General features: G+C 39.3%; 1 protein-coding gene across 1 annotated transcript in view; it reads right to left on the bottom strand.

The window, feature by feature from the left end:
* SECISBP2L (SECIS binding protein 2 like) overlaps window positions 1-21,644 on the bottom strand; it is a 30,804-nt gene extending 9,160 nt beyond the window's left edge. Inside the window, exons 1-12 of the mRNA XM_055716172.1 lie at window positions 21,448-21,644; window positions 11,010-11,188; window positions 9,312-9,636; window positions 8,668-8,803; window positions 8,007-8,236; window positions 7,893-7,917; window positions 7,007-7,122; window positions 5,037-5,168; window positions 4,430-4,513; window positions 3,229-3,396; window positions 2,910-3,051; window positions 1,070-1,239 (exon numbers count right to left, since the gene is read on the bottom strand). Of these exons, the coding sequence (XP_055572147.1) occupies window positions 1,070-1,239; window positions 2,910-3,051; window positions 3,229-3,396; window positions 4,430-4,513; window positions 5,037-5,168; window positions 7,007-7,122; window positions 7,893-7,917; window positions 8,007-8,236; window positions 8,668-8,803; window positions 9,312-9,636; window positions 11,010-11,188; window positions 21,448-21,465 (1,725 nt within the window). The 5' untranslated portion in view covers window positions 21,466-21,644. The remainder of the gene's footprint in view (window positions 1-1,069; window positions 1,240-2,909; window positions 3,052-3,228; window positions 3,397-4,429; window positions 4,514-5,036; window positions 5,169-7,006; window positions 7,123-7,892; window positions 7,918-8,006; window positions 8,237-8,667; window positions 8,804-9,311; window positions 9,637-11,009; window positions 11,189-21,447) is intronic.
* Window positions 21,645-25,583: the final 3,939 nt, after the last annotated feature.

The following is a 25,583-nucleotide window of genomic DNA, read 5'->3' as shown; positions in this document are numbered from 1 at the left end:
CACAAACAGTATTTCATTCCAGCATTTTACAGATGGTATACTCAATACTCTCATACTGGTACAAAAATAGCGCTTTCAACAGTTTACTTTCACAACTTCTTTCTGATACATAACACTCATTAACAATTCCTCATACCTACCCCTGTAAAAAAACCAAACAAACACCTTATGCAAGAATACTAGTCATCTTTGTGAAGCACCACAACAGATAGAATCCTTTCTATAAAAGAAAGCGCAAAGCACATGGCCACAGATATATTGGTATTACTATGATAAAAAATACCACCACCACAAAACCACTGACAACGAAGAATTTAGAAAACTTTTCTGAACGGATAGGTGTGAGATTCTCTGACTCCAGTAGATCATGGGCAGTCAAAAAAAATAATAAACTCCGGGTGTGGTGGGGATGAAGTAACTTAGCCGAAGCCAACCTTTGTACACACACCTTTACCAGATTCTAACTGTCAGTATTATTAAAGTGATCTTGCCAAGAAATGTGGTGCATAAAAAAAAAAGTGAAAGTCACCTGTACTTAAGTCTTTCACACTTTTTTAGGGTTAGCTTCTTTGTATCTTACATTCTGATTTCTGTACATACTGTATTCTACATGTACATACCTACTTCATGTATGCATGTATATAGACATACATACAACCAATTATTTCTAAAATTTACTCAATTAAAATTTGTGGATTTACTTCAAGTTCTATACCCATCTCTAAAAAAAAAGTGGGAAAATTTAAGGTTAGCATGCTACACTGCACTACAAATTAGGATTCAATAAGAAAAAGCTATGCAAGCTTTCCCATAGTGTTTATAGTTAAAAAGTCCTTGCAATCTGTACTGAGATAGATTTGTATCACCGTCAACTAATTATAGGGGTATAAAAGTTCCATTTCATGCCTGGATCCAAAGGACAAGACATCAGTGTAACAGGAACTAGAGGCCCAAATTCTCGACTCCCTCACGCTATGCTTATGGCCACTAGTCCTCAAGTAAGAAAAGAGCAGGTTTTACTCTTGAAGTATCAGCGTGGGTCCAGACATTCCAGGGTTGATATGTTTACCTTTTTAAGTGCTGTAGGGCGTTTCAGTTTTGCAATCTCTCTTTCTTTTCCTCTTTTCACTTTTGGGGCAGTTGAGTCCAAAGGATTAAGGCAACCCATAGACGGCTGTCCCTTTGTTAAGGACTTTCTGTTGGCAGATTCTTTGGTATGAAAGGGAGCAGCACTGCCAACTAAATACAGAAAAAGTATTAGCTTCACCAAAAGACATGTCAGCTTTATTTCAACAGCGTTTTCAGAATTTCCACTAATGAATTCTTAAAGTACATTTTCCTTCCTTGGAAAAAAGCAGGTCATAATGACAGGAAAAATACGTCATCAGATATTGTTGCTTCCAGATGGTTTTAAGCTTTCTTCAACTTAGCCTCATGTTTTAGGAAGCTATGGATTCCAGGGAAGCAATTACTTCAATACTGGTAAGGGATCTCTCTCAAAAGATTACACGTAGTTTTATTAGTAAGATAATAACAATAAGGTAAGTTGCAAATGTTTATCCAAACATTGATTTCTAGTTGTCGAAGACTTGCTTAGTTGACAGGACAAAAAACAGATGAGAGTGCAGCATGTAGCTGAAGTATATCTTCTGTAAGAAAGAATAACGCAAATGCGGTCTCCCATGGAAATACAAACTGTTCTTTGCTAAGCTTTGTTTGATATAACCTTGCCAACTTGAAATAATGTTTGAACATGGTTGAAACTCAAAGCAGGTAAACGAAGCAAGACACAAGATGGAAAATGGTAACTATGTACACAACTATGGCCTCTAGGCTACATACTACTACTCAGGAATGAGATTCATGGGTTACAATAGATAATGACAAAAACTTCAAATCTGTATTCAGCAGCAAGTGTTAAAAACACGAATTTAAACATTGAGAAAGAAATAAGAGAACAAAAAAGCTTAATTAAGCCATAGCGTAGATTCATGACAGACCTACAACTTAATATTCTGTGCATGTCTGATCTTCCTTATTTTCAAAAGGATACAGTAGAACTACAAGAAGGTACACAGAAAGTAATATGGATTATCAGAAAAGACACAATTCCACAATGGAGTAGCTCAATAGACTAGGACTCTTCAGACTAGAGATAGAGATGATAGACCTCTAAGAATCATAAAGGAAGAGAAGAGGGAATGATTGCTCAGTCTCTTTATAATACAAAAGCTGTGAAAGCTCAGAAAATGATGAGTGGGGCACAACCCCTCTCCCTGACCCCTACCGCCGAAAAACAGTAGAAAGAAAAGCTTCCCCACACAGCGTGTAGTAAGGTTAGAATTCACTGCCATTGGACCTTATGGACAGTAAAAGCATGTGACAGAAGCAATGGATAGTTTAAGAAACAAATTCGGTTTGGGAAAGCCTTGGATCAGGAAACCCCGGACTATTATCAATAGAAGAAGTAGGCAGAATATCCTGGGAGAAGCACCTCTCTGTATCAGTCAGAGGTATCCTCTCTAAAATGCTTTCAAAGAAAATTCAATAATATCTGTAGCAGATGTTTGGTTTGCTCCAGTACAGTTTTTTTTGCTCCAGTACAGTTTTTTTCCCCACATATCCATTTCAGCACTGAATTACTCTCAAGACATAAATCCCGAGTTTAGAATAGTAGGTTTTTTTAGAGAAGTTTGTCCTCAGTTCTACAAGGACCTTCACCACCGCACACTGCGGCTCAGAAGAAGCTAGCACAGGGGAATTTTTCAAGAAAAGCATTAAGAAAGTCTTCCCAGGTTTTTATTATGTTTACATGGAAAAACTAAAGCTTGGTATTTAAGATGCTCAGATCCATCACATTTATATCCTCACAAAATGCATTTAGCAATAGTCAAGCAGACTAGAAATACCTGTGTATGAGAGGGGCCTGGTGTTGGTGATCTGACGAGCTTTCATTGCTTGCTGCTGCTTTTCAAGAGCTGCTAACATGTCACCCAAGTCCAACTGAACAGGGGTCTTGCTCTTCTTTCCAGCCGCTTTTGATAAAGCCTCCTGTAACATGAGTAACACATGCTGATAAATAAAAAGAAATAGTGCCTGCAAAACATTTTTTACAAAGAGATTCTTGCTATTATAGAATAAAAAGGAGCAACAGCCAACTGATACTCCTCTTTACGAACTACTGGGGGCAGACAGGGAGGGGGCAGGAAGGGATATGGTGTTACACACCTGAAGTTTTTTCTGTTCCATGCTTATCTCTGAATACTCTTGAGCTGTTGCAAGTGCTGCTGCCAAGGCCTTCTTCTTCTGACTTTTTGCACGCTTTGGTACAGAGGTTGTAATGGGAATTGGAGTTTGGACTATATTGATTGGAGAATTCTCTGGTAAGTCATCCAACTAGGATTTTAAACGAAACAAGAAACACCATACAGTTAAAGGCCTTTCTCTCAAGACCATAGGAAATGTGGCACTACAGAAACCAAGTGAACCATGGCTTTGGTCATTAGTATGACATCCTAATCAAGTACAGCTACAGCTAGATGAATCATTAAGTTAATAAAACTAGAAACTTATGTATATTTCATTTGTGTATGGGGAAATTATATTTATTTCCAATTATGCCTTTAGAAGATTTTCCACTCCGATTGCTAAATAAGGGAATTCTCCACCCTGTAAAGATTTCATATAGGACTTGACCCTCCTGGAAAGCACCCGATTAGATTAAGTAGTCTACATGTATAATTCTGCAACAAAATATTTTAAGTAGATCAGGTATTAAAGGAGCATCTTTCCAACAACTGTTTCTTCAGCCCATATAAAGTTTAGTTTATTCTGAAATGAAAAACTAACTACAAAAACTAGGTATTTCAAAAAATTGACAGTATCATTACATATTTGCAGATTTGACAAGAAGTATCTGCATCAAAGCATCAGTCTGAATGTGTGCTCTGAGTCTAAAATAACCAGAATGTAGTTTAAGTATTAATACAAAGAAAGCCTGATAATCCTCAAAACTAATTGTAATCTCAAAAATCCTATTGCATCTGCTGTTCACCCAAAATTTAGCATGCAACTTCAAAAAGTTGAAAACTCATGAAAAACCATCATTGTGATGAAGAAGTTGAGTTACACTCGATGATCCTTATGGGTCCCTTTCAACTTGGGATATTCTATGATATTAAGTGTCTATTGTATGTATCTTACAGTCTCACTGTTAACAATCCAATTAGCACACAAAAATCCAGCAGCCTTTTTTAAGATAGGTTCTCTGCAACACTTATGTTAATTGGCATCCAAAATTGGTAATGCAGATACCCTAAGAAATCACAATCACTACATTGTAAGTATTGTGGCAGAGTTTCATAAAAAGTTACATAAATCAAGTAGTCTCAAAACAACGTAAAAACGCTTTGCAAAAGAAAGTACTTACTACTTTGGGTGCAATCTTTTGCTGGATGTTACTGCTTTTGCTGCTGCCATTGTCACTATTTAGCTCTGGAAATTCATCTTCATCCTAAACACACAAATTAGAAATTAAGAGAATGGAACCAAGTCACATGTCAAGCAATTGAAATGGCTGAAGCTAGAAGAACAAACTGAATCCTGAAGTCCCACATAAGCTAGAAAGGCTTAGAAGTGACAAAACCAGAAAATGATGAAAAATTAACAAAGCATTTTTGTATCCAAATAACCTTTCTCAAAAAAAGAAAAATTTATTATTGTTTTGTACAAGAGAAATCCAATTCCAATTAGGGGAGGAAGAAAAGACAAACCACAGAACACAGGAATTTTTATTTGCAAGTGAACAGAAAGAGTTAAGTGAAAGTTGCTGATCTGTAAATCACAGAGTTCTGAATTCTTACACTTTCCACAACATTCAAATACAAGTCTCTGTATGTACATGATGAAAGCATCATATAACTACATTAGTGCACTGTATTGTACACCTCTTCCAGTCAAGATGTTTTGCAACTTCCCCCTGTTGAGAACATCACTTATTTGATGACAATGCAGAAACAGTTTTTATACAACACTACCTCAAAATACAGAGGTTCAGGGCTCTGCTCTGTTCTGCTTGTCTGGTTTGTAGTTGGAGGTTTTTCAAGTCGTTTCTGCAAATTCTGCCTTCTTTCTGAAGATGTGCTGTGGTCTCTGCACCTGAAACCGGACTGCAAAATAATTAACGTCATTGGCATTTTGCCATTTCAATTTTTCCAAGATGCATATACACACATGTAAGCCATTCTTATGTATACTCACTAGCAATTAAGAAGGTACACTTTTTATGGAATTAGATTTAATAAGCTGTGCTTTGGTGTTTTGAGGTTTTTTTGTGGAGGTTTTGGGAATTTTTTTTGGTTGGTTTGGTTTTCTTATAAAACCTGCACAAGATTATTCTACACAGAATATCTGTAGATAGTCACCCCCACCCACCTCAAGCCAAATGCCACATATCTCTATACGTTTAACTCCAAGTTTTTATTATAAAATAAATAGGGTCTTTTTGGACAAACATGAAGGAAGTAAAGAGTTGCTGGTGACTACGTAACTCAGACATGAAACGTGAGGAACTGTCTGTAACTACGATAAATCAAATGAACTTTCTCCCGCTACATAATTGTTCTGCATGCAATTGTTGCCTTTTCAACGTGTGTTTTATGACTGTGCACAGACACACAGTTCTCTAAGAACCAGAGACCTCAGTACAGTGGTATAAACGTTCTTCTGTTTATTACATGAAAGACTGATGGAAACCCACGTGCAAGACTGGTTGGCTGAAAGCAAAGCATGATTTGAATCTGAAATTCCTCATCTCTCATACTAATTTATTTCTCAAGAAAATTTCCTACTAGACCTGGTACATATTTATTTTCAAAAGAAAATAGTTTCTAGGACAATTCTGCCTTAAGGTACAGTGAATTTGGCTGAGGAAATCTCATTTAAAACTCTTTGTGCCAGCTTTGTTTTTAAGCATCTACAAAATCTTCCCGATTTCGAGTCTAAACTGGGACTGGATGAAAGGAATTCTGGTTCTTCCTACTCTCCCAGTGCCATAAACCACAAATAGTGGCTTCTAAAAGCCTCAGATTTGACTACGGTTATAAAAAGATTCAGAACTGCTACACTGCCAGATACAAGCATCAATGAGCTTCTTTATATAATAAACCCACAGGTACCAAAAATGGGAAGATTCAAGACAGATTAACAGTTCCATCTAAAAAAACCTAAACAGGCCAAGCTAGCTTACATATATTTGTGCATACAGGCACGTCTACGATAAAGTTCCCACTTCAAGCTCAGCTATTCTTGTATGCAATCACTGAATTCAAGCAAAACCTACATTTAAGCAAAGGCAGATGTTTCAGCCTTCTCTGTCCCGCTTGGTACCCCTCCCCCCACATTAAAACCAGTCTATCCAAACTAGGAAGGCCACATTCTCCTCACATACTCACAAAAATCCCATCCCACTTAAGTTTCACAGAAACATATTCTTCACATTTTCGCATAAAAATTTTAATTCACTTAATAAAAATGGTTGCAATATGGTATGCTAATATAAATCTTAAAAAAGAAAGTTTCAAAGAAAACAGGTGTGAGAAGACAGGATTCTAGTTCAGCATCGCATCAGAATCTTTCTTTAGAAAGTCTGAGGGTTTTTTTATTCTGAAGCACGAATGGGTCAAAAACTGAACTAACTTTTCTATACCCACACCGTCTTCATTTCACCAGTTACTTTATATATGCAATGTTCTTCCTAGGAAGATACATATAAAGAACAGGCTACAGGCAGAGGATTGCCAAGTACATGAATATGAATATATATGTGCACATCTGGTATAGCTCTAGCTCAAGAAACATACACGGTAAGATGTGCAGCAGAACTCTTGAGTTTCTACAGTTTTCATTCACCATTTTTACTATGTTAATTATCAATCCATTTAGAATTCCTTATTTTCACATTACAAGAAAAACAAAATATTTAAATTTAGAACCATTACTAACATACCTGTGAACTATTTCTTTGCTCAGCTTGTCTTCCACCTCTAGAAAACATCTGAGTTTTTTCAATCCAAGGTTTTTTTTGCGTTGCCTGGGAATTTACATTAGTCCAACCTATACCAGCTGAAAGAGAAATGCCATCTATGAAAAAATGGATTAGTATGACAGAACACATCATAACACACATGCCAGCAGAACCAGTAACACAATTTTGATACAAATAAACTTCTCTGAGAAAATCCAGCTCTCCTCTGACAACGTTTACTTCTATAGCTATTTCTAGACATTAACAGAATTGCCTTTATGGAAAAGTCAGATGACAGACATTCAGACTGCCAACAAGTGATCATCAGGAAGCAGTCAGATAAAGGAAATCTCAGTTTCACACCCATATCCATTTTGGTTCAGTCACAAGTAATAGCCACTAACACTACCCCACACTACCTGACTAATCAAAATATTTATTCACATTGCAGTACTTTAAAGCTTCTAAAAAAGTATCAGTACTTCTCAAACAGAGGATGAGAACTCTCTTGCTCTACTACTACCCATCTAAGAACTGCAGTCCAACAGGTTAACGAAGCTTGAGGATCAAAAGAGAAACGCAGCTTTGTCTGAATGCTTCCATTGGAGTCTTTTTTAATCCTTTAAAGAAAGGCAGCTCTTGATAAATCATTAGCAATAGCTACTTCTACTTGTTCATTCAACAAGTAATGGGCGTTTTGGTGGCGGTGGTAGGAATCACAGTAAAAATGTATCTTCAGAAGTATCTGATCAGTTAGAGTAGCATGCTGAAAGTAGATCAAGAGATGGTTCCCAGAAAAAGGTAAAAGTAACAATATGAAGTGACCCAGCCAAATTGTGAACAGCTCACCAGCTAAGACAGTGCTTACTTGTATTTATCGATGGGTCTACAACCTGAAAAGGAAAGAAAAAGGATTTTTTAGTAATTTTTATTAGCCTTTAGGAACTATATATAGTTAAGTGACTCAGTTACATTTACATACATTCATTGCACAAGAATCTGTATTTCTTGAAGTCATGGCTGCAGCCTGGTTATTGCCATGCTTAGGACTACAATAGCCGCTGTCACTGTCAATGTCTGCTTCACTTGCACCTTGTTCACTAGAAGACTCTGCAGCAGGGTGAGAAGTTCTTCTGCGCCTGCCTTTTGATTTCCAAAGCATTGTAGAGGCGCTTTCAGAAAGTGATTTATTAGCTATATCTGAGGGAAAGTCTACAAGAAAAAAAGATAAAAATAATTACTTGTGCAGGAATCATTAAGACATGAGAAAACCACACATCATAAAAACAAACGGAAAAAGCCAAAGTCTTCGCAGGTGACAATTTCCTTTTAATAAAATTTAAAACGGCATTGAATTTGAACAAGTTATGTCTAGGTCCGACTATTAATAAACTCCTTCAAGAAGAGTCTGTTTTTGACAGTGGCAAAATCTCTGCAGGAATACGATATTGTTGCAACATTATAATATGACATTCTGAGTGGGTCTCTGCAGCCATCGGCAGCTTTTCTTCATTATCTTTCTTATCAGCAAAGATTTCTCTTAAAAGCCACATCTAAACTAGGTCCACCTTCTTTTAGGAAAGATGGCAACTGACACATAGTTCATGTTAATTCATATGCCCAGAAGATGGGAAATAGATTACCTGTTTGCTGTGATGCATCAACCAACAAAACAATCTTTGATCTGTTCTCAGGACCTGATGAACTAGTCTCCTTTTGAGTGGCGACATTTTTCACTGGAGGACGTTTATTTTTTATGTGCATCTGTAACTGCTGTTGCTGTTTTAAAATATTAGCCACACACACACAAAAGTCACACCATTTTACTTCATAGTTGTAATCAAACAAAGCAATTGAAAGTTCTAGTGCTCTCTACAGAAGCCACACGTTTAAAGACAAGAGATTAAGAGAAATATTCATTAAAATACTTGATTTATTAACCTCTTCGCAGTATTTTCTGCATGAACTGTTTGTTATGATGTCGAAGTATCAAAAAAAGATAGAAAAAAGCAAGTATACCCATACTCTAAGGATCTAATTTTAAGCTCAAATCAAAGTAGCAGAGAGGCAGTGGAAGGGAGTTTCCCATGTAACACTTGCAGGTTTTATAAACTCACCAAGTATCTCTGTAAGACAGAGTTTTGCTGCTCTCTCATTAACACCTTTTCTGCCCACCTTTCCACTGACACTACTGACATACCTGTTCTTGCTCAAATGAGATGCGTGCTTCCTGCACAAAGATATTTTTCTATACAGTCCTACCTACCCTATTAAGAAGCAAACTTACTTTTTGTATGACAGGTCCCCTGTTACTGCTTCTGCTCCGCTGACTGGATAATGGAAAAACCTGGCCCGACGGGTTGGGACGCTCAGTGCATTCTGTAGTAACTGTATTTACAGCACTTGCTGTTTGGAAGGGTGCAGAATAGGGGGCAGGGAAAGGATGATAGAAACCCATGACCTGAGCACACGGTGCTGGCATCAGCTGATAATACGCATATTCTGTAGAAACAGGTGGTTGTGCAGATATTATAGGATAAGCAAGGTATGGTCCTGCAGGATTTGGGTTGGGTTGCTGCCATCTGATGTCATTGTTATATAACGGAAACTGTCTGTAAAAATCAAAGAGAAAGAAAACTTTTCAGTAAGTTTTTCCCCTCCCAAGGTAATTCAGGCTTCTAACACCCCCTCAAAAAAACAACCAACAACCACAACTCATTAGTTTCATGAGCTCCTAGCTTTTAATAACTGAACTTAAATTTGTCTGGACTTTCTTAGAGATGCCAATTAAATTATTCACAAGCTCATATCACATTCAAGTGCAAAATAAGTATCTTTGTTGATCTTTATTTGTATAAACTTACTGAATTTTAATATTAAACTTAGAAATAAAGCGCAAGATTTCCTTTGAAAGGTATTTTGGACCCACAACAATTTCATTGTTTTTTAAAAACACATACAACCCAAGTAGATACCTAAGCTTACACAAGGTATGATAGCAGACTCATGGAACAGTGACATTCATTAGCTAACTCAGGGCCAGGTACTTGAGTCCACTGAGTTGCCAACTCACCCTTGTTCAAAATTTCTGTGAAAATGCAGGCCTTAAGAAGCACAGGTGAAAACAGGCATTTAAAAAACTTACACTGAAACCAAGCATGGAGACTTCCTCCTGTGTTTATTTATAAAATAACGCACTACAAGGTGACCCCCTTGGAAACTATGAATCCAATTCTCTTCAAACCCCCAAGAGACCAGGAAACCATCTACATGGAAAATGCAGATGCCCGAGTATTACAGAATAAGAACAGGAAAAGGAAAGATGCAGGATAATTTTACAGACCTGTAGCAGGCAGTTGCTGAAGGATTATTTTTGTTCTTACCTATTTAAGTGAAGGAGCACTGAAGCGCTGTACTAAGCAAAAACTCAGTACGTTTTTCAAAACCAAACAGCGATTATTATTTATGCCTTCAATACAAAATAATCAACACTGAAGCTGTGCATTCGGTGAACAATGCATTTGGGCTAGAATAAAGAGTTCCTAAAGTCCATGTATTACAACCAGTTACGTAAAGAGAACTGGATACAGCTACACCCAATACAAGTGTCAGCTGCATACTGTTCTGCCATGGCAAGATCCAAGGTGAACACCTGGAACCTTGCTTCAGCATCAGAGATTCAGACACAGACCTCTTGACTGCTCTGGAAGATGCAAGAGCACAGCAGGTGACTGAGGGATTTGTACCAGATCTCTGTAGCCAGTGAAAGAAAAGCAGCAAAGAATATGAATAGAGAAAAGTAGAGGAAAAGAAGGAAGGAAATAAAAAACGATTGGGGACAGAAAAACTTCATCCTCACCCACGAAGGTTGTAAGATCAAATATGGTGAACAAAATGAATATACAGCCAACAGTCACCGACTACCAAAAGTTTAAACCCATTTTGAAATAGATCATCTTCTATGAAGACCGCAACCAATTATTACCTATTGGATTGGTTTTCCTGTACAAATGGATAGCAAGTGATCAGGTAGCTAGGGATAGAAGCTGGTTCCATGCCATTAATTCCTCCACTGTCGTTAGGAAGCGCCATTGGGATCATTAAAGTTTCCGGACCCTTCTTCTGAGGAATAAATGGTTCTACTTCAGCTGACAACTTGACATTCTTAAGGAAAAGAAAAGGAAAAATGTCTTCATTAAATATGATCATAAATTGTTTGGGAAAACTTAGATTCATAAAGTTGTATGGTAATTACCACAAATAGCAGGCAAACTGATGACAAATGTACGAGACTTCTACAGTAAACCAAAAGAGGTAGAAAACAGTTGGCAAGTGCTTATTATTACATCCTTCCAATCAATACAGGGTGTAATACAGATCATCAGCATTTAGCACTTGTATTGCACTTTGAAAATGTAAAGGTTAATACAAGCACTAATTAATTTTAAAGGGACTGAAGTTCAGATCTTGCAGAGGATATACTAGTCTGAACACAGAAAGAAATCAAATTAGCACTGTAGGTGGAGCACAGTTGTGTAGGCTTTCAGACGAGAAACCAACATATGGAAAATGCAGAAATGCCTGGCCTGCTCTACAGAATTGACCATGTTCCTAGGCAATTATAAAAAAAGATCTTCCAGCTATAAAACTATAGGTTTACTACCGAAATAGATGGTATATCAGAGAACCCCACACACATTCCATTTGCACAACTTTAACATATTTTGAAGTTTTAAGACTATGGTTAAATTTTGCCATGAAGGCGACATTAAAGACTGCTTAGAAATAACTTTTAAACCGTGCTTTCAGAGAAAAGTATTGCCTCCAATCCTGAAGGTATCCTCAACACCTTATAAGGTGTTTTTACCCATACTTTTGGTCTTGTATGGAATAACTGGATCTTAAAACAATGGAAAATGCTTTATTCAATAAGACAACTGCACATCCGAAGTACCCTTAAATTCTATACTCCACTAGAAGTTACATTCAGCCAAAAAGCGTCTTTTTTTGTACAAAGATTTCAGCTTAATTATACTTGTCTCACACTAGTATCTCACAGAATACCAGTTTCTAAGAAGATTCTCTCTAATGCAGGCAAGGACTCCAGAAACTTTTCCTTCCATTGTCTGAGAAAGAATTCCAAGGGCAACACACTTGAGTACATGCTCTTATTTTACAAATAGAAGAGCATAAAGGTTTCATGTGCTGAGGACAGGCTTATATCCTTGCCACTACCTGCAGAACAACCACATGAGCAGGAACATTTAAACAATGGGAGCTCTGAAAATATGATGGCAAGTAGTCCTGCATCTACCACACACTTCTTAGCCCACGTCCTCACTCTGCGTCAAACCCACACTCCATCCAGAGACAGCCTTACTGTCCAATACCTGAATCTATATTTTTAGAAGTCCCCAGCATTTTTTTTTTTATTAAGATCCCATATTTGTTTAACAGCATGGGGGCAGAGGAGATGGGAGGGGCCAGTCCAAAGATGTTTTGAAAGATACTGTTGTCCCAGTCGGTAAGAAATGCTACTTTTACATTAAGGTACCTACTCCTGAAGTATCAGACTGAACTAGAAAAAGGAGGTCAAGCCCCACTCATGCAGAGCATTGGATCTTTGTTTAGTTAGTCCAACACACTTACATACAGAAAATCTAATTACTGAGCAAAAGGTAGAATCATCATCAAGGAAATTACCAAGACCATGAGTTACACTGTAATTCACCAAACAAGTTGAAAACCAGCTAGTATTTAAGCACTTTGCCATCAGGTACTTTTGGAAGGAAGACAGGAAAAAAAAACATAGTTGAGACTGTAAAAGCTCCCTAACTTTCATTTAACTATAATAGTCACTATTACATCATCATAACTACCAGTGACTGACGCATTATATTTTTATAATATAGAAGTATTTTCAGTACGTATTATTTATGATTGTAATACTAGAATTCCCTGCCAATTTCAGAAATTAAACCAAAAGTTTTGTTCAACCCATTCTTTACAACTCCAAATACAACATTCAAACTAAGTTATTGTGAAGACAGTCATTCTTTAACAGGCATTTGGATGACTTGAACAAGTGGAATTAAACTTCTCCTACAAAAAGTGTTAGTACAAAGTATCTGCTGCTTTTTTTTTTACCCATTATCAGATTTGCTAATTCATACTTTGAAGTTTTATGCAGTATTAGCTGCAGCATTAGCTCAATTTTCACCATTAGCCATTTCCTGTAAACATCAGTTCTCCAACTAATTTCTACTTAAACATGACTCACTTTTCCCAAATACCATGCACATCACTGAAAAACTTTATAAACACAGAAGGAAGCTTTCTAAGTGAAACACTGTTTAGGATAGCAGATCCTTATTTGCAGGATGTCTGCAAGTATTAACTTTGAGATCAAAGTTACATCCTTAACAACTTTGATGGTAGAACATTCTGCAAGCCACAGTGACCAAAGCCAGAGCTTGTTTATAATTGAACAGAACATTAAAAAAAGTTACACAAAATGGGCGAAAAAAGGCAAAAATTGTGGAGTATAGAGTCCACAATTATTTTTACCCATTTCTTGAGAAGCTTCTCTGTCCTTGGACTTGTCAAAGTGTGCTGAGAAAGAGGAAATACCCATTCCAACAAAATGAGTCTATGCTTTTATATGCTTTTTTAGTAAGAACATTAGTCATTTACAGGTAACACTAGTGTAAGGGACCTGAGGTTTAAGCAGCAATCAAGAAAGGAAAACAAAAACATTAAAAAAATTAAAAGACAAAAGTGGAAGGGGGGGAAGTACGTCTCAGCAAGTTACAAGATTCCTTAATAACCACTTTTTTGACAAGAATACAGTGTATATTCTGAAAATGCTTATGGCTATAAGCACCAATATAGAAGCATCGCTGCCTGCTGTGCAGCAAGGTTTACATTACAGTAAAACAACTACCTCTATATAGGCAAACGTTCCTTCCGTCTACATTGACTCTTTCAACTCCTGAAGTCACCTTCAGAGGAAAAGCTGTGGTGCAGCTGCAGCAGCACCGACCTTGTCCAATGCAAATCAAACACCCTGTTCTACCCAGAGCTTCCTCCCTGACCTCTGGCACATCCCTCAGCCGCCGGGTGACTCACCTACCCCGCTGCAAAACTCCAAGGCATTTTCCCCAACACCAGCACCGTGAGGATAAACACTTTGCATTTAAAAAAAATAAAAAAAATTGTCAAGTGCTTACATACAGCGAACTCATGAGTAACAGAAATACCGACACTGATACCCCTCCCTGGAAACTAAGAGGGGGGTTTTCATGCTATTTCAAGAGTGCCAGGCAAAAATATTTGCTTAAGAATAGATTCAGTTGTGGGCTGGCCTACAAAACTAGATGGCATAAATGTTCAAGGAACACACTAAGGCTGTCTCATCCACAGAATATTCAACGGTAAAACTAGGACAAGTGCTTTACAAACACCGTATTCTTAACGAAGCACTGAAAACTTTCCAACTATCATTCACCTCCCGACAACATGTCAAGTGAACTTTAGCCAAGGTACTAATTATAAACCACTCTAGTACCAGCACAGAAAATAGTCAAAACGTTTGTGATTCAGGTTGGGACAAGATTTCCCATTTCAAAGGGCTTTCCCTATATTACTTTGGGAGATCCCTGTGTAAATAAAAATCATTTCTTAATGGCAAGTTACTTGCAGAATGGTGTCATTAGAATGATTTGTGATATTGTATCATATCATCATTATAGGTAGAGAACAGCTTCCCATGAAGTATCAAAAAAAGGAGATAAAACCAATCAAAGCAGGAGCTGAATGACTGCCATCAGCAAGGGTGCCACAGCAAAGCATCTCAAGTCAATTTCTGAAGGTAATCCCTACCCTCCTTCTCCATCCAAGTATTTTGATGAAAATTTGATTTACATCTTTCCAGTAAAAATCTTCCAGATTTTGGGGCTTTTAAAAACATTTATTACAAAAACCCACCACCACAACTTATTTGACAAGTTTAGAGAAGTTCCATTTGAATTATTCTGCTTGATTTCACCAGGTTCAAACAACTCCGAGAGGCCCAAACTAGGACAACTTTAATGTCTCCTTTCCTGTTGCCCAGTCTCTTATACAGATTATGATTAACTATTGCTAAAGTAGAACAACTGGCAGATATATTTAATTACCATTTTCTGTACAGCTCATAACTTATTTAGCTTACCTACAGCGGTAAAAGCAATACAGCATATCCTGTAATCATAAACACATACAGGTGTAATTTGAAAGTTAATTTCTTTTTTTCACCTCCAGAACTTTAATAGTATCTGTTAAAGGAATGAAAACTGCATTTTAGAAAGCTTTCTTGTGCAGTTTAATGTGTACCTACAGGTAGGTTTCATTCGTGAAGGTTTTGTTGTGGGGTTTTTAAACAATTTCAAGAAACTTGTTTCAGAAAAAATAATAATTTAGGGAAAATCTCTGGGTTTTAATTTCGCATTTTGTTCTGTAGGCGCTATATATATACATATCCACATCTATCTCTATCTGCCAACTCAGCAGAACAGCAACTGAAAATGTAAACACCTTAATTCACATTTCAAAATCATTCTGCAAGCATAATACAAGCAATCCTCAGCACAACTGATACATCTCATTAGGTAACAAGGCCCTATTTCCACCTCAGGGTGGAAAACAGACAGACAGCTCAAGTGTATGACCAACAAAAAAATATTGCTTCCTTACAGTATTTTACCAGTCTGTCTAAAATACTTCAAAGTTCCTTTCTGCATAGGATGTGTCTTCAGATGAGGACAGTAAACATCACTAAACTTAAACAAAAAGGAGAAACTAGTGTACTAAGTCAGGTCAGACTGCTAACCAAACCAAAACATAAACAGAATTAACTCTCTAATGTGATTATCCAGTTCCAGTACATTTCACAGATGGCTAGTGGTTTCACTTGACATGCAAGTGAAACAAAACAATGTTAAATAATTTGCCCAAAATGATCTAAGCATATTTTTTAGGACTCTGGTTTTCTCCACTAGGAAGGAAGGCTGGTGGAGACAGACAGCAAAGTAACTCCTGGCATTTTAGGTCTCCTGGCTCCCAATATGTTGTCAAAACAACAAAAATAATATTCCCTTGATATTGTAAGGTAAGCATTAGTGTAAGAAGAGAAAGCAAAAAAACCCCACACTAATTCAGTATTAAGGTGCTGCTGCTAATTTCTCATTACACTGGACAAGCAAAAAGTATCTCCAACTGACAGTTCCTATTCCTTTTAACAGGTTAACTCTGTGTCTTAAGCCAGATACAGAAATAATAATGCCAAATAGTTTGTTATTGTTGTTTGTTTTTTTTTTTTCCCCCCCAAATACCATGCTGACATGCTTAAGACTCAGGGGAAAATGCAACCAGTGACAATTGAAGTAAACTCCAGAATAAGAGATAAGAAGCTTTTTTTAATAGTATTTTGTTTCAGAAGCAAATACTAAGTGCATAAAACAAAGTGCATGCAGATATTACGAATGCAATTTCTCCAAGATTTCATCCACAAAGTACAAATGGAGTGACAAGTGCAAGTGAACAGAACTAACATGACTGATCATGCCATTGGTTTATAATCACAAATAAGCAAAAATAATTAGACAAGAAAAATTTGTCAAACACTAAAGGATTTGGGGGAAGGTTTCTACCCTTTTCCTAATCCTTACAACAGAGGACTTGGGATACTAATTTACACTGTAATCACTGTCACAGTATTGAGGTTTATTCTAGCCTGCATCCACTAAAAAAAAAAAAAAAAATCAACTGTTCGCCACTGCCATTGACATCAGTAAATGCAGGGTCAGATCCCAATAGTTAACAAAGTAGTATGTGTTTTTGATCAGGCAATATAAAGCCAAGTATTGCATATAACAAAACCAAATATAAAATTATTTTTGAGTATAGCTTTTTCATGTTAGCTCAACCTTTCAGATCACAGGGCTAAAAAAAGATTTATTGAAATTGACCTTTGATAACCAAAATTGATTCTAAGTATAAATTTCAAGTCATGCTGAAACATCAGATTTTCAATCAGTTGCTTATTAATGGAAGCACACCCCTTCAAAAGAAACCCAAGATTTATACAGAAGTCTCTTTTGTAGATATCCCGAGTTTCAATTTACAAAATGTTTTGCAGTAGCTCATTACATATTTCAGTCCAACAATTACATCTCTTTCAAGACAGCATATATAGTGAAGCGATCCTTTGTTTCCTATATAAAAGCTACTGTAGTCATCAACAGCTGCAAAGACAGAAGATGACACAAGCAGGAACAGACTGGTAAACTTTGTCCTATAGTTATAGCACTGTATGTTTAATCTTAGAGAAGTTTTTGATCATTGTAGCTTAATGTCATTCAGCATTTTCCATTAAATAGGATCTCTGTCATGCTCTCTTAGAAGAGTTTGGATAGCAATCTTACCATTTACAGGGTGAGAAAATAGACACAGATGCCACATTTCAGAGGACTATAATAAAATCAGCTGTTTTACTGTCTCAAAGTCTGGAAACAAGTCTCATCACAAATGTTAAGACAAAAACATAGCTCAATTTTTATTTTTAAACAAAACAATTCTGCTTCTGAATTTTGGATTTCAGAATTTGAAACTCATTTTAGTAGTAAGACAGGTCACTTTCCATCTATTTTAAGAGAAACTTTACAAATATGGAAGTCATTGTTTCTATAATTAGTTGCTTCTAAGTGGCAGATACTTCAGGAATGGTAAATATGCAGTCCAACTGGAAGCACCAGCAGCAGGCCATTGAACAAAGCACAAAATTTAATCCTCCCTATTTAGATTAAACACAGTAATTTCAATGCAACACTATTAAGTCAATCTTTCCCTTTTCCCTCAGCTCATAAAAAGGGAGCCATGCATATTTCTCTTCCCTTTCACAGAAGAAAGTACCATGTTCAACACATAACAAAACTAAGTATTAAAATTTTTTACTTATATGTAGAAAATGAGCAAGTGGCACAACATGACAAGTTGGTATGTTTAAACTCAAACCCAGAGTATGCTAGAAAAAAGGGGGGCAAACAAAATGTAATATTTACAGTTACAAAGCTTGCCCAAAGATAAAAAAAGCTACCAACAGGACCCTCTTCACTTATCTGGTTTACAGCATTGAACAGTACATACAAACTTCTAAACTCACACGATCAACGTGTAGTAGTAATACTTGAATGTCTTGTAACATACGTACTAAGTATTAATACAAACCATTCATGTAAATCAGCTTCCTCATCTCCACAAACTAGTCAATGACAAAAATTTGTGGCCAAAAAGTTAAGATCTTCATATATATCATATCAGTAACAATTAACTGGAGAATATATTCTATAACATGGTAATACATAACTCACAAAACAAATTCTTCCACATTTTCCAGGTTCAAGATAAAGTAACATGCAAAACATGCAGCACAGGAAAATGGACCTTTTCCAGTTTGCCTCAGTTGAAAATTCTGCCACAGGTAAGAAACACTGAAGAAAATTAGATAGGATAAAGAGCACAAAAGCACTGATCTAGACCTACTTCTATGGCAAGCACATTATCAAGCCAACTGTTGAATGGTCAGGAATTGTAGAGGGGAGCAGAACAGGCTGTCTTTAAGCAATACTAATACAAAACACAGGTCACTGATTTTGCAATTTCACCTGATTTCTCAACTGCACTAATGGAACCAAATGTCTTAATCATTGGGCAAGACAAGTGTACACCACTGAGAAACATCAAAGCACAGCAGTACCTTTGAGAGGTGTAGTTGTTTCTCTTTAGCTTTCTGCCACAATCAGCTTCCATAGAAAGAGTGCCAGAGGTCACGTGCCGAGTTTTCTCTCATAGGAAAATAACCCACACTTAACTGCCAAAAGCTTTTAACAGGAACAGTTTCGGCGCTGGTGTAGACAGAAGTGAACTTCCACACCCACTACAAAAGTCACAATGCGTCCTATCATAAAAATAACTGTAAACAGTTTTATTATGTTTTCTTCTATGTCAGCTTCCAAAAATATCACTAAGCATATTATAACAATTATACCGAAGTCATACCGTAATTACTGTAACAGAAACGTGTAGCGCATTCTACAAGTGACATCTTTTCACCATTTTTGTTGTTAAGGCATCCAAATATTCACGCTGCATGACATCTTACACTAATTTACTATGCCAACACAACAAAACTCTTTCCAATAAATTCCCCATCAACAGTACTTATAAACTCCATTTACTCCTGAAATGCTATACTTCACCACAGTACAATATTCCTGCGCCCTCATATTCTAATTCCACAGTAGTTATTCCTACCAGCACATACAGTTACCATATTCTGGCTGAGAGAGTATTCCGGGGGAAAGGGGAGAAGAGGACAACTACTGTTATGAATGCTTTAATATTCATTTATCAGATGCCATGCCAATACAGGTGCAGAAAAGAGCCCAAATCAAAGACTTAACAACACACAGAACTGATGCAACCTTACCAAACACCTACACTGGTAGATTACATTCAATTCTTAAAGCACAAAAGGTTGAAACCCAAATCATTTAGGGATCTCCTAATCAAGATGCTACCGTATAATGAGAAGACAAAAGCAAGCAGATAGTTGAATCTTTTTAGAAACTCATCAGGTATTAATTGTCTGCCTAGAAGCCTTACTAGTGACTAAGGAACCGACAAGACCAGATACGCTACAAACAGAATAAACAAGAAGATGGTTCCTGCTTCAAAGAGCTCAACTGCACCTCCAAGTTGAAATACTGCACTTAGGATAACAACACAGACTGAGTTAACACTTTACACTGTCAATAACACAATGATCCTCCGTTTTCATGAGCTATTTCCAACAAATAAAAAGAGAATGGTTTGATAAGGACATGTGTGTGAACCTCCGGTAACAAAGAGCTCAAACAACAAGGAATAAATATTTCACAAGTGTACTGCAGTACTAATTACAGATGAAGCCGGGGCTGGGGTGGGGGGGTGGATGGGGAAGGGGGACACACAGGGACAGGACCAAGCACACCAAAACCTAAGATTTTAAAGCAAAAAGCACAACAGATTTGACTAATTAAATTCTACGGAATAAGGTCAGGTTTTCTACATGAAAACAAATATGAAAGCAGGTTTCTAAAAAGTGAATTTAAAATCATTATCACACCAGAAAGGCTAGTAAGACAGACACAGTGGGAGCCGTAGTGTAACAAGGTACGCTGTTCACTAACTTCCTTAGACATACGGACTAAATGAAAAGCAACAGATCTTTACAGGTGCATCGTTTACTCAGTAGCTACTTTGCTACAGGAACTTGTGTTATTTTATTGATTAACCCCACTGTTAGAACCCCTGGAGACACCACTAGAACTACCAAAATTAAGAACTACCGGAAAAGCAGTAATCCACAAATTTTCACCACATTCCACTGAAACAGAGGCTTAAAAGTACGATCAAGTTGTTATGGTCGGTAATTTCAGATGTATCTTTTAGAACTGCCTCCTGATGATGAAACATTTCACTGTATATACGTAACAAATCATATGAACCCTTAAGTCCCAGCTTAAGCTACTTCATACCTATGGTTCAAAGGGTCTCAGGAATAATGCCAACTGATCACCTTGACAAAGCCATGCTAAACGTTGAAGAAAAAAACAGCAACTTGTAGCATTAGGGAGCTTAAGCCCAACCCTTGCTCACCGGGCGACCCAGCTGAGACCATGGGCTGCCTCCCAACACCGAAACCTTCAGCCTGACACTGGTATTTCAGTATTTCAGCAAGAGCAACACGTCTCATGTCGCAAAGTTCTCACGAAGCCTGTAACAGCCTGGAGACCAGGCAGGTTTAAATTAAGTACCACGAACCGCAATCACCCCCTAAGCTGCACACAAAGCCTGGAGGCGCAGGAGGGAGCAGGCCAGCCCGGCGCCTGACGCCCCTCAGCCGACACCCGGGAGCTGCTCACGGCCCCCAGCGGCTCCGAGAGCGGGCCCAGGCCCCGCCCGGCCTCCCGCCCAGCAGCGGGGACGGCGGCCGCGCTCCCCGCCCGGCAAGCGCCCGCCGGGCTCCCGCTTCCAGCCCCGAAAGCGCCCTGCCCGGAGCCCGCCAGGGCCCTCCCGCAGCGCGGAGGCACAGCGGCCCTCCCCCCCTCACGGCCAGCCCCGTCCCCCCAGCCCCGGGCGGCCTCGGCAGGCCGCGGGCCGCGCCCTGCCCCTCCTCGGCCGCCGCCTGACGGGACGGGCCTGACGGCCGCGGGTCTAACGGAGCCGCCCGCCACCCCCCGCCCGCCGCTCGCCCCCCTCCCTCACCACGGCGCCGCGGCGGCACTACCCCCTCCCGCCGCAGCTGTTTACGGTCTCCCCTGCGCCGAGCCCGCCCCTCGCACCTTGTCGGCTTTGTCCATGGCTCCAGCTGGGCTGGGCGGCGGCTTTAATAAGGACGGCGGAGGGTCCGAGCCGCCTCCCCCATAGCGCTCGCTTCCCCCGCCGGGTTCCTGCACACACCCTGAGCGGCGCCGGCCCCGTTCGCAGCTATCACGGAAACCGAGCCCGGCTACGCCACGGCCGGGGGCGGGGAGAGGAGGGGGGGCGGTGGCGGGGCGAGGGCGGCGGGGCGGGACCATCTGAGACGGAAGCCGGGCGGGCCCAAGCGGCGCCCAGCAGCGCACCTTCCCCCCCCCCCCCCCCCGGCCGCGGCCGTCCGCACACCCGCCGACAGGCCGGGCCGTGACTTCACCGTGAAAGGAACACCCAGAGCTGACGGGGGCGCGAGGCCGCGCTGCTGCCGTCGCCCGCGGCGCCTGAGGGCGGCAGGTGCACTGCGGGGCCCGCTCTCCTCAGAGGCGGCGCCGGGGGAGGCTGCGGCCGCCCGTGTCCTTGAAATTATCTGGAGCATCGAAGAGAGGGAAAAAAAATAGTCGCGATTTATTTAAAGGCTGAAATCTAAAAACGTCGCACAAGCGCCTTGAGCGCGGGGCCGGGCCGCGGCAACCGGAGCCCCGCGGGCCCCCGCCAGCAGGCCGCTGCGGCCGCGGGGGGGGGGGGCGGGGCGCTCTCGGAGGTCTGCGCCACGGCCCGCGGCGCAAATTTATTTATTTTTTTAATTTAAAGGCAATAAATTGCCTTTATTTTGCTGCCCTGGTTTTAATGTGTGCTTAATTACCCTAATGCCATGAAGTCCATGAGCCAAGACTCACACCCGAGCCCGGGGAAGGTGTACGAGCCAGTGCCACACGACAGTGTATGTGCCCGTACATGTTTTCCATATGTAACATTCCTATATTCATTAGGCTAATATGTCTGCTGTATGGCCTTAATGGAAATCAAGCATGATTTATTTACAGCTTGACTGATGTTTTATCAACGTTCCTATATCATGGCAAGGGGAAAAAAAACCACCGAAGTAGAACCTGACTCAGTAGTTTTGCAAGAGATGTATGTAAATGATGTTCTGGAGCAGAATCCTGAGCACTCCAGGTAAAATAGATTTATAAAATGTATTAATACAAGAAACGGGTTTCTGCTTGATAGAGGTTTAGAGGTTCCTGTGAGGAATAAATGGCCGAGTTCAGGGAAAAAAGCGAGCCTATCTCAGAATTTGACAGAAACTGAAACTACTAAAAATGTCTCTGCAGAGCAATGCTGCTAAAGCTTCCTAGATTTAACCTTTATTTTTAAATTAGTTCATCTTTCCAGATTTGTGTTCATTGTGCTATGCCACAATTTGTTCTACTTTATAAAAAAAAAAATATTTATTGGATTAATCCACATAATCCCTGTGTCTTTTCTTAAAGAGTTGCTCTTCACCACTAAATCTCCATGTGTAACATACAGCGTTCTGAAGATGGCTATTATACTGCACAGTAAGATCTGGTCTTGCAAACAGATGACACCAACAGAGAACTTGGGCAGACTTTCACTGCCTTCTGTGCCATTCCATCCACATCAGCAGGATCACCATCTAAGCATAACTTTTGCCTAGATGTCTGCAATATTACTTAGGTAGGTTCTGTGATGAGTTTTCATGGGGTTGCAGCCAACAAAATCATAGGTCCCATGGATCACATGGAAAAGGGAGAGGGTGAAGTTGTCATCCCAATTAAATTTAACAGTAGGATTTGTGTTACCTTCGGTAAGGACAGTGTTTTACTACAAATGAAGAGAATAGGAGGGCTGTTGCTGCAGCAACCTAATTGGTAACAGAAACCTCATCTTAACTGGAGAAGCTGTAGCAGTTGTACACTAGCATCCCAGCACGGTTCTTGACAAGATTAAATGGTCAGCAGAACTAACACAAGTGTTCCTAACCCTAGGATGCCATTTCAAGGTAGTAACACAGACTAATTTCAGGTTCTGATGTTATGTTCCCAGGGGCTTTTACACAATGATATTTGTTATTTCAACACAAGAAGTCATGAAAGTAAAACTGGGGATTAAGCTGGTTGTATCAAGAGCTTTCAGCTGATGCAATGGAACAACATTTCATCAGTCATTCATGAACTTAACGAGATGTAAATCTACAGATAAATAATTATGAAACATAAAATAAACCACCTAAATTTAATCTCCGTAAATCAAACAACAAATCTCTACTGAGTAAAATGTATTTTTATTCCCAATAGTTGAATATGTTTTGCTTAATTGTGCAAAATAGGTTGACTTATTTAAAACCTAGTCACTTTTCATTTCCCAAGTAACGTGGGAGAACTTGCCTGACTGGACAGAAAACAGCGAAAAAACCCCCACTGAAACAACTAGAACAATTGTCATCTTGTATTGGCACACCAGCATTTTAGTGTGGAATGCAGCTTAATTTGTCCAAATTGGTGCTGACCATGGAACATATATTATGACATTTGCTTAAGATAGTTGCCGTATTTTAAAAAAATAATGACTCATTATGGCAAAGCTGTTCATTATGAAATCCTTCTTTTGTTCCCAAGATACATACCAACAGAAAGGTCACACTTGAAAGGGCTGTTATGCATACTCAAACAACAACAAGAACTTCTAAGATCTAAATTGGGCAGTGATTAAATAGACATTAGATCTACATAAATCTATACAATATACATAATACATAAAGTCATGCTGGGTGACCCAGTGGCCACTTGAGTGAAAAGAACCCATCTCCCATAAAATTTAACTCTGTGTTACCACCAAAAAGAAAAACATACCAAAGCATTGGAACCAGTACTGTTAGATCTTCTGTCCACAGCTATCACAACTATGCCAGGCTACCTGGTTACATCATTGTCATCTCGACTGAGTGTTGTATAAGAGAACTCAAATGTGTCACAGTCCTTAAGGAAGCCATAAAACCAACCCTGTTTAATTTAAACACATTGGTAATTGCAGTAGCTGATTTTGAATATTCAGTCCAAAGGGTGCAGTTCCCAAATCTGGCAGTTTGTAAACAATTATTGCTACTTTTTTTATTGCAACATGGACTAAATAAGTGAATAGTTTGGAAGTAAAAATGATGCTTGAACCTAGCAGGTACTGGCTGCAGTTTTGCCAAGTTGTTGGGCTTACTGCTACATCTGCTGGATAGTGGAAATATCCTTCCTGAAAGCAGCGGAGGACACTCAACAAACGAAGAAGAAAATCTAGGTCGACACAAAAATAAAAAATGGACTCTAAACCAAAATATCTCTGCAGTATGGAAAGGCACTTGATAATGACTGTATTCAAAAATTAAAGTCACGGGACTACAAGCAAACCTGAACAGTGCATGTGTGGCTATTCACGTTCTATTTACACCTAGTGGGTACGAAGTCCTACGAAACACGCGAGGATATGGTTAAGCGTGTCTCTCTGAAATCAAGGCAGCTTCTTACACTGACAGCTGAACATACGTATAAGCTTAATCGCGCTGGCCTGAAAGAATGAAATAAGGGTTGCTCAGTAACACCCCCGTCCACCCCCGAGGTCTGAGCAGGCTGAGACTGAGCTCCATGGCAGCGCTGCCTGAATGTGGACTGCAACAGCACAGGCAGCTGCGGAGGCTGCCACAGCGAGCAAGTAGAAGAGGCAGCAGGAATGAAGCCGACTCCAAAACCGACAGTTTTACTGGACTGGGACTAAAATCTTCAGCATAATTATAGAAAAAGACAAGTACAGAACACAAAGTGTATCTTGGCAAATAAACATTCATATCTCATGATACAACATGTAGCATCCTGCACAGGCAGCTAAGGGCAGACGTGACAGGGAGCGTACTGCAACCAGAGAGGGATGGTGAGCTGGGAACTAGTGAACAAATCTGAGAATCACGATTCTGACAGCAGCATGCGATTACTACCTGGCAGCAGCCACAGCGAGCCTAGCACGCCCACCGAGAGCAGCTGCAAAGAGGCAGCAGAGCCAACCAGGACAGATCCTGCCTTGCAACTCTTTGTAACATGGCCAGGAAGGGATTAGCTTTTACTCTTGCTGTAATGCTCACAGTAATTACATCTAAAATTTAGTGCTAAATATGCAGTTATTGTAATCCAGATGCAGTTTGCAATCTACCTTTCCA

Source organism: Falco cherrug, chromosome 7 (assembly GCF_023634085.1).
Source record: "Falco cherrug isolate bFalChe1 chromosome 7, bFalChe1.pri, whole genome shotgun sequence".
NCBI lineage: Eukaryota > Metazoa > Chordata > Aves > Falconiformes > Falconidae > Falco > Falco cherrug.
The sequence above is the reverse complement of the archived record's forward strand: the minus strand, read 5'-3'. Positions and strand labels throughout refer to the sequence as shown.